Raw genomic sequence first — 14,302 nt, forward strand, 5'->3', positions numbered from 1 at the left:
GAATAATTGACAATGTTTCACAAATAATTCATCCAACTTATGGAAATACTGAACGATTACAAATCTCCTGCTTTTATAAGCATCCAATAGACGTCCATCCTTTCTGAGGACTACAGATCAACTCCCTGTAGGACCATGTGGCCAGACCCAACACGAGGCTTGCCCGTCATTTAAAAAGAAGATTTCAATTTTCACGTGAAACATGGAACTTAAGTACTCCAATGAACTTTGATTACCACATGTCACAGTGGCTAACAAACAATGCTGTGACAATTCTACATCCCAATACAAAATATTAATATTTAACAGAAATTATCAATAGTAATTTCCGTTTCGGGAAATACCGAAACTAAAATACAAAGGTTTGATAGAAAAGAAATACCGAAACTAAAATACAGAAGTTTGATAGAAAAGAAATACATAAACTAAAATACAAAGGTTTGATAGAAAAGAAATACATAAACTAAAATACAAAGGTTTGATAGAAAAGAAATACATAAACTAAAATACAAAGGTTTGATAGAAAAGAAATACATAAACTAAAATACAAAGGTTTGATAGAAAAGAAATACATAAACTAAAATACAAAGGTTTAATAGAAAAGAAATACATAAACTAAAATACAAAGGTTTGATAGAAAAGAAATACATAAACTAAAATACAAAGGTTTGATAGAAAAGAAATACATAAACTAAAATACAAAGGTTTGATAGAAAAGAAATACATAAACTAAAATACAAAGGTTTGATAGAAAAGAAATACATAAACTAAAATACAAAGGTTTGATAGAAAAGAAATACATAAACTAAAATACAAAGGTTTGATAGAAAAGAAATACATAAACTAAAATACAAAGGTTTGATAGAAAAGAAATACATAAACTAAAATACAAAGGTTTGATAGAAAAGAAATACATAAACTAAAATACAACGGTTTGATAGAAAAGAAATACATAAACTAAAATACAAAGGTTTGATAGAAAAGAAATACATAAACTAAAATACAAAGGTTTGATAGAAAAGAAATACATAAACTAAAATACAAAGGTTTGATAGAAAAGAAATACATAAACTAAAATACAAAGGTTTGATAGAAAAGAAATACATAAACTAAAATACAAAGGTTTGATAGAAAAGAAATACATAAACTAAAATACAAAGGTTTGATAGAAAAGAAATACATAAACTAAAATACAAAGGTTTGATAGAAAAGAAATACATAAACTAAAATACAAAGGTTTGATAGAAAAGAAATACATAAACTAAAATACAAAGGTTTGACATTGCCTGTTATATGTTCACATTGGGTCAAGAAAGTGAAAGACACGTGAAACCCCAGAGATACATACTAACAGGAAGTAAGAAAAACCAAATTGACTTCTGGTCAGTAGTAACTTGAAGTCAGTTTAGGGTAGTCATTTGAAGCCAGTAGAGACAGTACACGTATTTTATTGTACTTAGAGCTATACGTATTATTGAAGTTTTTCTGTTATCCGCTGTGATGCGGACGTTATCTGTATTCGAGGGAACTCAGTATGTTTGATATATTTAGCATTTCTGTTATGCGGATGAAATCATATTTCTATATATTGGATTATCTTGGTGTAACTACTATGAAGTTGCAGTATTATGAATAAACTCTATATGTGTCTGCTAAAGATGGACTCTAAGTCTTTGTACACTATTCATATTTGTTACGTGTTAAGTGGATACACGAACCCAGCATTCCACAGCATTAAACATTAGCATGTTACAAGCGGTCCCAAGGTTTCCATTCTGTCAAAAAAAGTTCTTAGTGAGCATCAGGAAGTAAAGGGAACCTGTGCACGAAATTAATTTCATGCGGATACGTACGACAGTTTAAGAGATCTCGTGATCAATGAATAAATGGTATTTTCGCTTAGACTAAGTGAAAAGGAAAACAAAATGCTTTAGAAATACCAAAGTAGTTAGTGAGATATTTCTATTTTTAGGATTTCTATTGTTAGGCCCTTCCTTGCTGCAAAAAAACGAAACCAAATAGCACAGGCAAAAGGCCAACAATATGCTAGTCGACGCTGATAGCGAATGTCGAATAAGTTTATTAATAATAAAGAAGGGAACTGTCAAATGTCGTCAAGCTAAATCTCTACGTTCATAAAAATTGCCTCTCTCTATAAAGACGTTCAAATTAGTCTGCTTACATTTCGCTATTCTAACTAAAATACTTTTCTTGTTTTTACTAGTCTTGTCTGTTGATGACATTAAACGATTAATCACATAGCTCTTATGCTAGTTTTTAACTGTTAAATCAGCTGTTTAGATAGATAACATAGATATTTACATGTCTATGGCTGTTTATTAGGACGCCATTCAAAGATAACAACAGTCAACAAGGGACATTCTTCCTAGATACTGAATAGCATAACCTATATGTAACATTCTTCTTCTTGTAGCCAGCTTTTTGCTGCTGTGCTGTGAGCTCTTTTGCAGACTGTGCCAAGGAAAAATAGTGTGCTGTTTTCTTCAGTTGTTCAGCACTGCCGTACAGGGTGTTGGTTACGTTGGGCTGTGGTGTTAGTAGGGTCTGCCTAAGGTGGATTAGGAAGGGACATTCAAAAAGGATATGGTTTACGGCAGGCATGTCAAATTCGTTAAGGTGTATGGGCCGCATAAAAACTTACTATGGCCTGAGGGGCCGCAGCCACAAATCAGTTGCAAAACAGCTTACTAATTTTATGTAAATTAGAAACAATACAATAGAATTCAATAATTAATTGCATACCAGTCCCTTAGTTAGCTAAATTTGTAGTACAATTTGGTAATTAAAAATTACTATGATTACACATTTTTCTCTTTGTCCTGATGCTTGACATCTTTCTGGGATACTGTCAATGAACGTTGAATGGTATAATACTGAGTTCTTACTTCCTGAAGTACTCTAGACACGTGACGAGACAAACACTATACGACTGACTCAAGTCTGTTCAGCAGACAACATGAAGATTTTATTTACAACATAATAATAATATACTGCACTCCTTGTTAGTGCTACAAGTCAAGAAATAATAATCCCATCCGCATAACAGCGGTATCAAAAGTATCAATCACGTCCGCATCTCAGCGGGTAACAATAAGAACAATTACTACTAGTGACACTGGAGCTTCAACTATAGATATCCATTGAAATACGAATAATACCTTAATATCCAATAAGCACATTATGAGATCAACTCTCAAATATTATTAATCAACAATGACTAGTCCATCGACTTTCATGCTATATGCATATATATACACCAGTCCAGGAAGAAACGTCCAACCTTCCTGTACCGGGAGCAAGACCTTACTGACTTGACTTGACTGAACTCAAAGTCAACTTTTCATTCTACTTCCTGTTTTCTACATCAGGAATTCCACGTGTCTTTTAAACTATTAACATGACGTGAACTTTAGATCATGCAATGTCAACTAAGACTGTGACAGATACAAGTTTATTAATATCGGGTGGAAGTTTGTTTGACACTAACACCATCATCACTGACGACTAAATTTGATCAGATAATCTCGAACGGTGAGGTGATTTGTAGTTTTCATTATAGAAAATAACTGCTCACAGAGATCAGTGCTTGCAAAAATAGCTAGAATTCTGGCTGCAAATTTCCGTAATTTAACGTACCGTTTAGGTCAATAACTAAATTTTGGCGCAGCCACTTCTTTATACTTCGCTTTCAACAAAGAATCTAACTGCTATTCTATCAGCTCTAGTTGCATATTACCAACAGCATTTTTAGAAGCAAATGAGAATGGAGATAAAACCAACGAAACTTCTTGCTCGTATGAAAGGAAGTCATGAAAACGGCCAGTGGAAGCGTCTACTAATGATTCCAAGTGTAAGACATATTTACCAAATGTTGTAGCCGTATTTAATCTTTTTAGTTCCAGACACGTTGAGAAGTGAACAATATTTTCTCTTCAATATTTGGTTTATCCACAGTCGTAATTTTGCTTGAAAGCACTTCACATGATCACACGCAGTTGTGACAATTTAGTCTTTACTTTAAAGTTTCAAATTCAAGTCTTGAGGTGACAAGGGGGATCAATTGCAAATGCCAAATCTTGAATCCATTTGTCAGAATGGAAATGTTCAACCGGTTCACCTTTTATGTTCAGAAACAATACAATTTCTTCACTCAGTACAACAAATCTCTTCAATACTTTATGACATGAGAGCCAGCAAATTCGTGTTAAATGTCATTCAGAAACATTGAACATTGGCAAGGATTCAAGCCACGGGCACGAATAAAATTGATAGTGACTTAAACCAGTCTTATGACATGTTAGAATTGTAATTGCTTTGTGCGTTATCTTTCTTGGTGAATGATGCACTGAAAATGAGCCAATTTAAAATTTGCATTAGTCTCTCTTATTTTAGCAAGCAGCTTTGCATCAAAACCATTTCATAATGGTTAGTGCGCCATCCGTTGTTAGAGTAGCTAGCTTTACCAAAGGTAAACTGTATTGTAATATCACTTCCTGTTATTTCTCAAAAAACATCCTCGCTTGTTGTGGTGTTATGCATAGAAAAAGTAGCTCCTCGTGTATCTCAAAATTCCTGTCACAGGCCCTGATGAATATTGCCAACTGTGCTACACCCGTTACATCAGTTGACTCATCGAGAGCCAATGAAAATAATTGAAAATCTATTTTGTTCTTTAATTGTTCACCCGAGCTGATTGACATGTCATTTATTCTATCTGCCACAGTGTTCCTAGTTAACGCTATTACTTTGAATACTTTCACCTTTTCTGGACAAATTACTTTGGCAGCTTTAATGATACACTCCTTCATAAAATTCCTTTCACTAAATGATTTGCTATGGCTTGCAATTAAGTTTGAAAAATGTAGCTGGCGTTCACTGCAGACTCAATGTCGTTGTTCAGTTTAACAAATATTATTTTTCAATTCAGGTAGCTTGTCATCTTTTATTTTCCAGCGTAATAGTTTAACATTTTGATAATTTTTGAGGTGGCCAAGCGGGCCGCATGCAAGGTGGTCGCGGGCCGCATGCGGCCCCCGAACGCCGTGTTTGACATGCCTGGTTTACGGTTTCATATGGGTGAGCGCATTGTCTACAAAGGGGGAGTTGTGTGGAATTTATTTTTATTGAGATGGTAATTTAACAGAGGTGTTTGTCCTGTCCTTAGTTGGAAGATTGTAGATTGCTCTTTGCGGGGGAGGAAGTTAATACTGTCCAGTTTGTCAGGCATGTTCATTTATTTGCAAATGGCTCTGCCTGTGTTTCCTGTTGCCCATTGGTTGAGCCACTCCCTCTTTGTGATTGTTTGACTAACATTGACCTTAGGGTGAGGTAGTTAACAGGTTTATCTGGTTGTTCCATAGATGATCCTGCCTTTGAAAGCATATCTGCCTTTTCATTTCCCATAACGCCAATGTGTCCAGGGATCCACTGTAGTGTTATGTTGATGTCTAATTTTGTCCTCATCTGAAGTATTATCACTGTTAGTGTTGTAACATACATACTAACACCCTTCCCTTTATACAGCTTAACAACATCAACTTAAATAATCCTTGTAATTAACATAACAAAATATAATGAGTGAGATATCTCAATTTCCTAAAGTAATTTTATAAAGATCAAAAACAAATATATTAAAGATGATATCTGAACATAAATTATCCGAGTTCCCAAATGATACTTATAATTGATATCATATCAGTCACAAAAATTCAAAGATTAGAATAAAGTTTCTTTTCCGAGTCGACATCTTGTATCTTAGTACTAATAGTCCTCTATAACTTATTATTATGAATCCTATAAGTTTATCTCACTGAATTTTGTTTTTTGATGACGGACAGTATATATACATGTAGTCTCACATTATCAGTTTTAACATATTCATCAAAGATCAATTGTTTATGTACATTGTACAATACAGTTTTTCTTGATCGAATGTTTTCTCTATTGCAAATGTATTGGTCTCCATTTTCACCCTTGATTTGATAAGATCTTGGAGATAGTTGTTTTATCATTCTGCCAGGATATTCAGCTACAGTCCCTGGTTGACAAACTATCTGCTGCTTGCCAGAAGTTCGGCTTAAACATCAGAAAAGCAAGACTAAGATACTTGTCCAAAACACAAACACTGCACCTCAAGTAAGCATTAATGGCCAACCACTAGAAATTGTTGATCACATTTGTTACCTTGGCTCCATCATATCCTCTACTGGATAAAGACATAAACAACAGGATAGCCAAGGCAATGGCCCCCATGTCACGGTTGCATAAAAGAGTCTGGGACAACATATTGCTGACTAGCAGTATTAAAGCCCTAGTCTACCGGACCTGTGTGCTGAGCACCTTGCTGTACGGAAGTGAAACATGGTCAACCTACTCATGGCAGGAAAAAAAGCTGAATGTCTTCCACCTCCGATGCCTAAGGCGGATCCTTAAAATAAGGTGGCAAGATAAGATAACCAATGAGGAAGTGGTACAAAGAGCAGGATGCCAGGACATCCGCTCTGTTATCAGCAGCAGACGCCTTGGCTGGCTTGGCCACGTTCGTAGAATGCCAGTAGGTCGACTTCCACAGGACATCCTGTATGGCGATCTAATAGAAGGCAGGAGAGCCGCTGGTCGCCCACTTTTACGTTATACGGATGTATGCAAACGCGACATGAAGCTCTTCAAAATTGACACTGGCAACTGGGAAGAGGTGGCACTGGACAGATCCACATGGAGAGAGAGTATAAAGGAAGGGTCACAGATTGCAGATGTCATACACAACAGAAGCAGAAAGAAGGGTGAAAATGCAACGGCGCCTGGTGATAATATATGCCCAACCTGCGATTGCAGCTGTGTATCAAGGATTGGCCTCTTTAGTCACACAAGAAGTTGCAAAGGGAAAAGATCGATTCTCGAGACGTAAAATGCCACAGACAGATTCTGCCAGGATACCATCCTACTTCTGCCAGATGTCTATACCAGACTGGGTATCGTTTGGTCTCGATGTAGCTCATACGTTTCTTGATCCCAATGTCTCGTTACTTGTTTCTTTTGTATTTCTTTTGTCTTGTTGTTCTCTTTTGTTCATCACCAGAGTTAGTAAAGTTCTTTCAGAGACACCTTTGATCCATCAAGTCATCACCAGAGTTAGCCAAGTTCTTTCAGAGACACCTTTGATCCATCAAGTCATCACCAGAGTTAGCCAAGTTCTTTCAGAGACACCTTTGATCCATCAAGTCATCACCAGAGTTAGCAAAGTTCTTTCAGAGACACCTTTGATCCATCAAGTCATCACCAGAGTTAGCCAAGTTCTTTCAGAGACACCTTTGATCCATCAAGTCATCACCAGTTAGCAAAGTTCTTTCAGAGACACCTTTGATCCATCAAGTCATCACCAGAGTTAGCCAAGTTCTTTCAGAGACACCTTTGATCCATCAAGTCATCACCAGAGTTAGCCAAGTTCTTTCAGAGACACCTTTGATTCATCAAGTCATCACCAGAGTTAGCCAAGTTCTTTCAGAGACACCTTTGATCCATCAAGTCATCACCAGAGTTAGCCAAGTTCTTTCAGAGACACCTTTGATCCATCAAGTCATCACCAGAGTTAGCAAAGTTCTTTCAGAGACACCTTTGATCTATCAAGTCATCACCAGAGTTAGCCAAGTTCTTTCAGAGACACCTTTGATCCATCAAGTCATCACCAGAGTTAGCAAAGTTCTTTCAGAGACACCTTTGATCCATCAAGTCATCACCAGAGTTAGCAAAGTTCTTTCAGAGACACCTTTGATCCATCAAGTCATCACCAGAGTTAGCAAAGTTCTTTCAGAGACACCTTTGATCCATCAAGTCATCACCAGAGTTAGCAAAGTTCTTTCAGAGACACCTTTGATCCATCAAGTCATCACCAGAGTTAGCAAAGTTCTTTCAGAGACACCTTTGATCCATCAAGTCATCACCAGAGTTAGCAAAGTTCTTTCGGAGACACCTTTGATCCATCAAGTCATCACCAGAGTTAGCAAAGTTCTTTCAGAGACACCTTTGATCCATCAAGTCATCACCAGAGTTAGCAAAGTTCTTTCAGAGACACCTTTGATCCATCAAGTCATCACCAACCTTTCCCCATGGACTATTTCTTTCATTTTGCTGTTTAAATGTTCTTCTCGTGATCTTTATTTTTTTCTTGACCAGCTGTGCATGTCTCTACCATTTTATAGTGTAGATTTATAAGTAAAGGAGTAATATATATATATATATATATAATTCTTTTCATGACTCAACAGTTTGGACACCCCCAAGAAGTAAAGGAAAGATCACTCTTTTATTTCTGCAAGTTGAACTACAGTTACCCCACGTATTTTTAGCGGCAAAATAAAAAGAGGGAGGGGGGGAACAAGTAAACTAATCTGTCTCCACCAGTCACTAAATAGCAAAGCAGGACTTAACCATTGTTGGGACCTATGCGAAACGGATTTCGTGATTCCAAGTTAGGGTAGGGATACGGATAATAAGTAAAAATTAAGAGTTTGTATTAGAAATTAAATTCGTATTTTTTTCATTCTTTACTACCTATAGAATTACTTTACGAGCCTTGAGTGAAGTGAAGTCATACAGTATATCATAAAAAATTATATTTCCTACATAGATCACGCTCAATAACAAGAATTACCAAATGTTTTAATCTATCAATAAGAATTGTTGACCTCAAGTAATTCTTCATTAGTTTGAGGCGCGAGAAGTTTCTCACCAGATTCCACAATTACGGATATTGCATATATTAACCTTGGTTAGGCCAATAATAGAATATGCATCCTCTGTTTGGGACCCCTCAACTCAAGAAAACATTAAGAAACTAGAACAGACACAAAATAGAGCAGTGCGATTCATAACAAACGAATATTCACATTTGACTAGAGTAACACCTTTAGTAAAATCACTAAATTTAGAAAGCCTTCAGGACAGAAGGCTCAAAAGTAAAGTAGCAATCATACATAAAAAACTGAACCATAATCTTCAAAATACAAAAACAAAATTTAATAAAATACTATGAAAGACACAAAGATAAAGGCACATTCCTCGTCCCATATGCTAGGACAAATTTGTACAAATACTCCTTCTTCCCTAGTGCTATTAGAGCATGGAATGGGTTGCCTGAGCTAGCCAGGAAAACCAGTGACTTGGCAGAATTTAAGTCATTGGTTAATATGCATGACTAAATGCATGACGCGTAGGACGTAATCATCTTCTTTTTTGAAGTAACGTCTGTATTATATAAGATAAGATAAGATATTGCAGTTTTTTAATCGCGCTTAAGATTGCTTTTTTCATACTGAATGACACCCCAAAATGACAATTTTTGTCTATTTATTTCAGGAGATTTGTATGAGTTTTCAAACGATATATATAATTTCGGAGATTTCCAGGATTTTTTCGTATATTTTGCAATTTCAGATGTCCAGGAGCTCCTGGTAAATCAGGAATAAGTTATAAAATGGTTTAATTTAATAATTTACACCTAGAATTAGCGCGGGTCCAATGAAAGTGCGGGGCCCACTCAGGTCGCATAAGTTGCAGTGGCCTAAGGCAAATAATGGCGCATTCTACGCCGTGGGTCGACTAATAGTATAATAATACGTTTTATTTAAATGAAAACCCTAATGCTATTGTTCACGTATGTATCAAAAAGAGAAGTATCGATTTTGAGGATGCAAGAGCGCCATTTGTTTTCCTGATTTAAAAAATACTTTTGTTAGACCTAACTAAGTAGCCTACGTACCGGTATTCAAGTATAATCAACCAGACAAAGTCTAGTTCAACAAGAGGCCTGTTCATGCTAATCGCCTCCTATTCAAGTACAAATCTACATGCACAGCTTCCATTCAATGTGTTGTTCATTTCTTTACATTACTGACGACACGGAATTGTTGGCTTCGCTGTAAAGCGAGATAATCGAAACTGTTAATAATTGCCATTTCCCAATGACGTCGGTGATCTTGACCAACTCGACACGATATACGAGTCTATTTTGGTAACAGTGTATTTATAGACTCTTCTAGGCCCCTACCCATAACATAATATAGGGAGGTTCGATACTAATTTAAAAGCAATTGCTCCCGTTACAGATTTCCCCGAATATGTTCTTTAGGGCTACACAATGTAAAAGCTTATTGTGTTTATTTCATAGTGTGTACGCCTATAGAGGATGGAACCAGCGGCAGACTGGCTATGGGCAAACGGGTAAATGCCCGGTGGGCCGGTACCAAATGGGCCGCTCTGGTCGCGACCTAAGAAACAAAAATTTCAATGCAAAAAAAAAGTGACAGCAGCAAGACACAAAGGCCCGAACACTTTATTCTTATTACAATTAATTTTGTTTGAAATTCAACAATTAAGAATATCAACAACGAAGACATTCACAATATTATCATTAGCAAAACGTTAGACTGTACTTTCTGCTATGCACGAGCGGCAGGGACTGCTTTGATGTCTTCGAGGTTGTGTTTGGCCTAATCATTTTGCTGGTCGGCATGAGCCTTTGATGGTACTCCCATTTTTTTTTTGCTCCTTCCCTCCCACCTCTTTTAATGGTTCCAATAAAATTTAACCAAAAAGAGTGATGAGACAGGTTAAGTTAGAAAACATTGATATAAAGCAGAAAAGAAAAAAAAAGATAGGCGCGACAATTAGCTCTTTAACAATACTTAATAGAAATTAACTTTAACACATACACACAGCCGTGAAATTACAAACCACCCAACTTATTCACAGCTCAATATGAGTATAAAGCTCTACTTTCTGCGATTTGAAAAGAAAAAGCAAGTTTCTTTTTGTTTATTTTTAATAACATAGATCTAAAAATACTCCACTTAAGGCTTAAAAAATATTATTTAATTAAAAAATAACTCTAGATATAAATCAATTTTTATACTATTATAATAAATGGCAAACTTATGCTTAGTATGAAGTCATTAATAATGAAAATAATTACAATAATTTATATAGCGCTGTCACATCCAATATTTAATGAAAGGAGATTTATATTTTAAATAATGGGTCATGTTATATTCATATACATATCTCGTTTTTGAGAATGTGCTTGGAGGAAGCAAAAGCTTTTCACATTAAATAAGTGCCTCTCTAACCGTTCTACTTTCTCTTATCTTTTAATGGAATGGGTTGCCTGAGTCAGCCAGGAAAACCAATGATTTAGCATATTTTAAGTCACAGATCAACATGCATGACTAGATTGACACATGAAATGCGTAAGACGTAACAATCTTATTTTTTGAAGAAACGTCTGTTATCTATAACTAATACCAAAAAGCTTCAAACTCATTAGGCTGCTATTGTATTGTTTATAGTTTTCAGACTACATACATGTATAAATAGAATACATTATGTAATCCTACGAATGCTTACATCCAGTTTTCGATGTGTTATCAAACTTTATATATTTTGTAGAGAATTAGGCTTACACCTATAATATAACACATGGGCGTAGCCGGGAGGGAAGGGTCTTCAAACCATCACTTGCCTCAGACCTCATTGTCTGAAAGTGAAACTTTACTTACTGCCCCAGTGCAGGCAAATTAAGCAAACTACAGTTTTCAAACTTCATGAGCGTAGCCAAAAGGGGTTTTGTGGTTTTCCTTCCCCCTCCAATACAAAAGCTAAAGCAAAACTATAGTTACTATTTTATACCAGTCACTGGACTCCATTGAATAGCAGATTTAGTTTTTGAATTTTTTTAGCGTGAAGAGTAGCTGGCTAATTGCACTGTAGATACCTCAGAATATGCATTTTTTAAGCTGAAAATAACGGAAATAATGCTTGGTTCCGGTGCGAACCACTGGGGGAGCTCACAGCGCTGCCCCGGACTCCCTAGCTGCCCTTTGGCGGTGTGTACTGTCTTTCCACTAATTATAGGAAGAGAGTATTCTAGGGTAGAAAAAATGTTTGAAAGAATGAAAGATCAGAATGTAATGAAGATTAATTACATATATACACACACACTAATATATATATATATATATATATATATATATATATATATATATTGTTACGAATCTCACTATCCAGGCTCTCTGCAAACTGCACCATACACCACCAACTTAAAGAACTTGACAAGTCAGGGCTCCAAAATAACGTAAAGGTTTAATGTCCATAAATAACAGCCAATACTGTACAATTGGCAGCACGTAGAACAGTACAAATAGCTCTGCGATAACAAATATCTCTCCGATAACACCGTTCCGCCGTATCAAGTCTTGCACTGGCCTCTCCGTCTTGTTCCGGGCTTGCACTGGGTTCAACAGTTCGGAACTGACTTCACACACTTGGGCTCGTTGTGTCGGACTCGATCACAGACCAAGATCAAGACGCCGTTCGTCTCAACTGTACTTGACAGTACTCCGCACTGAACCGTCGTAATGCTCTGTACAGAACCACACCGTTGAACTGTGCTGTAGTCGACCGTGTTCTGAACTCCTGTCGTGAACCCGCTTTCTGAACCGTCTTGACTGCGACACCTCCGCTCTTATATAGGGTCCCTACTGGCCTTCTCGAACCGGACAGAACGCCGCTCGACATTTCTAGGTGGTCAGATGACTACAACTCTCGTGACGCTCCTGAGCTCCGGACCGCCGTCGATCCTTCCCGAACCGCCGTGTTGACACTCGTCTCGGCTGACCGTCGTAACTCGTCAACGTTGACCGCTCGTCTAGCGCTGGCCTGGGGCGATTTGCGTCGGCTGACTACACTCACACCACTACCCCCATCTGTGCTACCACCAGGTTTATAACAATATATATATATATAAGTTGCGGAGTGGGGTAAAAATCCCCCCCACAGAAAATATATGACATGCCATTTGTTGGCCGGTTTATATAGTGATGCCCGGGCCGATTTTGATACCCAGTCCGCCCCTGGATGGAACCCTACCAAGATTAGTATTAGTGTATAGACAAATCCATAGCTACGGAAAATGTGACAAGTATTACACAATTCAGTGTCTATACATTTTCTATAAAAAGTACGGCGATGGTCAAACAAGTTTTATATCAGGGTACCGGCCCACCGGACAGTTGCCCGACTGCCCTTATAGCCAGTCTACCCCCTAACTGGTAGTGACATTGCTCTCTGTGCTTGACATCTTAATCTTAATTATTCAGTGATAAACTGTTGTTTTTGGTGTTTTTTTTTACAAAGCTTCTATCAACTCACTCTGTGTGTCTGTCTGGCCAAAAATTTGTACACGTTATTTCTTCCACACCCAATCTCAGATCAAGCTGAAATTTCACACCATTATTCCTTTTACCTGACAACACAAGAATAAATAGGTAATTAACTATTGGTAATAAATTACTTTGTTTGGTATCTCAAACAAGGAATGCAATAGTACTTGACTGAAGCCAGGAAAACCAGTGACTTGGCCAAATTTAAGTCATTGGTTAATATAATCATCTTCTTTTTTAAAGTAACATCTGTATTATATAAGATAAGATAAGTGGTGCTATAAGCTGAATTAGTCCACTGTATTTAGGCTGCCGTCTCAGACTTAGTGAAAACAAACATGAAATAGAAACAATAGTTAACCTATACAATCTTCCATGTTCATAGACTCTTTACTAATAAAGTGGTTAACGCGTTGGCTTGAAAAGCCCGCCAAGACTTAAGCTCACAAGTTTGAATTCTGTTCTTTTTTTAAATTTTTTAATTCTTATATATTGTTAGTCTAGATCAGGGTTGGGCAACCTTTTTCTACCGAGGGCCACATTTAAAAAATTTCGGGACTGGCGGGCCGCATAAATTATTAATTTTTTTTTACTGCTCAATTGGGATTACAACAACAGTTAGCAATTTCTTGAACTAATTTTACGAATAATTTTTTAAATTTTGTTATTGTCTTTTTACATCACAACATTTCACCACAAATGTACAATTGTACTTAATGTGAAACATTTAACTGTTTACATTCGTGCATAATGTTATGTAACGGTAGAACTAGCTTACCAGTTGTTTTGTTCTTGCGACTGCTGTCAAATTACAGTCAGTGAGCATCGACCTGTTCTAACACTTCATAATTTTCAAACAAACGAAATAAAGCGTGTTCACAGATGAATTAGGTTCCGAATAATGTGACAGCTTCGCAGCAAAAGTTTTCTTAAGTATGGGAATACAGCTTCTGGCAGTCATTAAACTTCTGTGGAAGAACTCATGGAATTACTCTTTTAGGTCATAATTTGCTTTGAGGTATGTCATCTGGAGCTAAATCAGCTTCTGCATTAAATGGTGAGCTGAT

At 36.7% G+C, this 14,302-nt stretch overlaps 1 protein-coding gene across 1 annotated transcript; it reads left to right on the forward strand.

The window, feature by feature from the left end:
- Positions 1–6,929: 6,929 nt before the first annotated feature.
- LOC129921740 (uncharacterized) lies at positions 6,930–8,232 on the forward strand. The gene is made up of 3 exons (XM_056004346.1): positions 6,930–6,997; positions 7,100–7,253; positions 7,345–8,232. The coding sequence occupies exons 1-3, from the start codon at positions 6,930–6,932 to the stop codon at positions 8,230–8,232; spliced, it is 1,110 nt and encodes a 369-aa protein (XP_055860321.1).
- Positions 8,233–14,302: the final 6,070 nt, after the last annotated feature.

The sequence above is a fragment of the Biomphalaria glabrata genome, chromosome 11 (assembly GCF_947242115.1).
Source record: "Biomphalaria glabrata chromosome 11, xgBioGlab47.1, whole genome shotgun sequence".
Lineage (NCBI taxonomy): Eukaryota > Metazoa > Mollusca > Gastropoda > Planorbidae > Biomphalaria > Biomphalaria glabrata.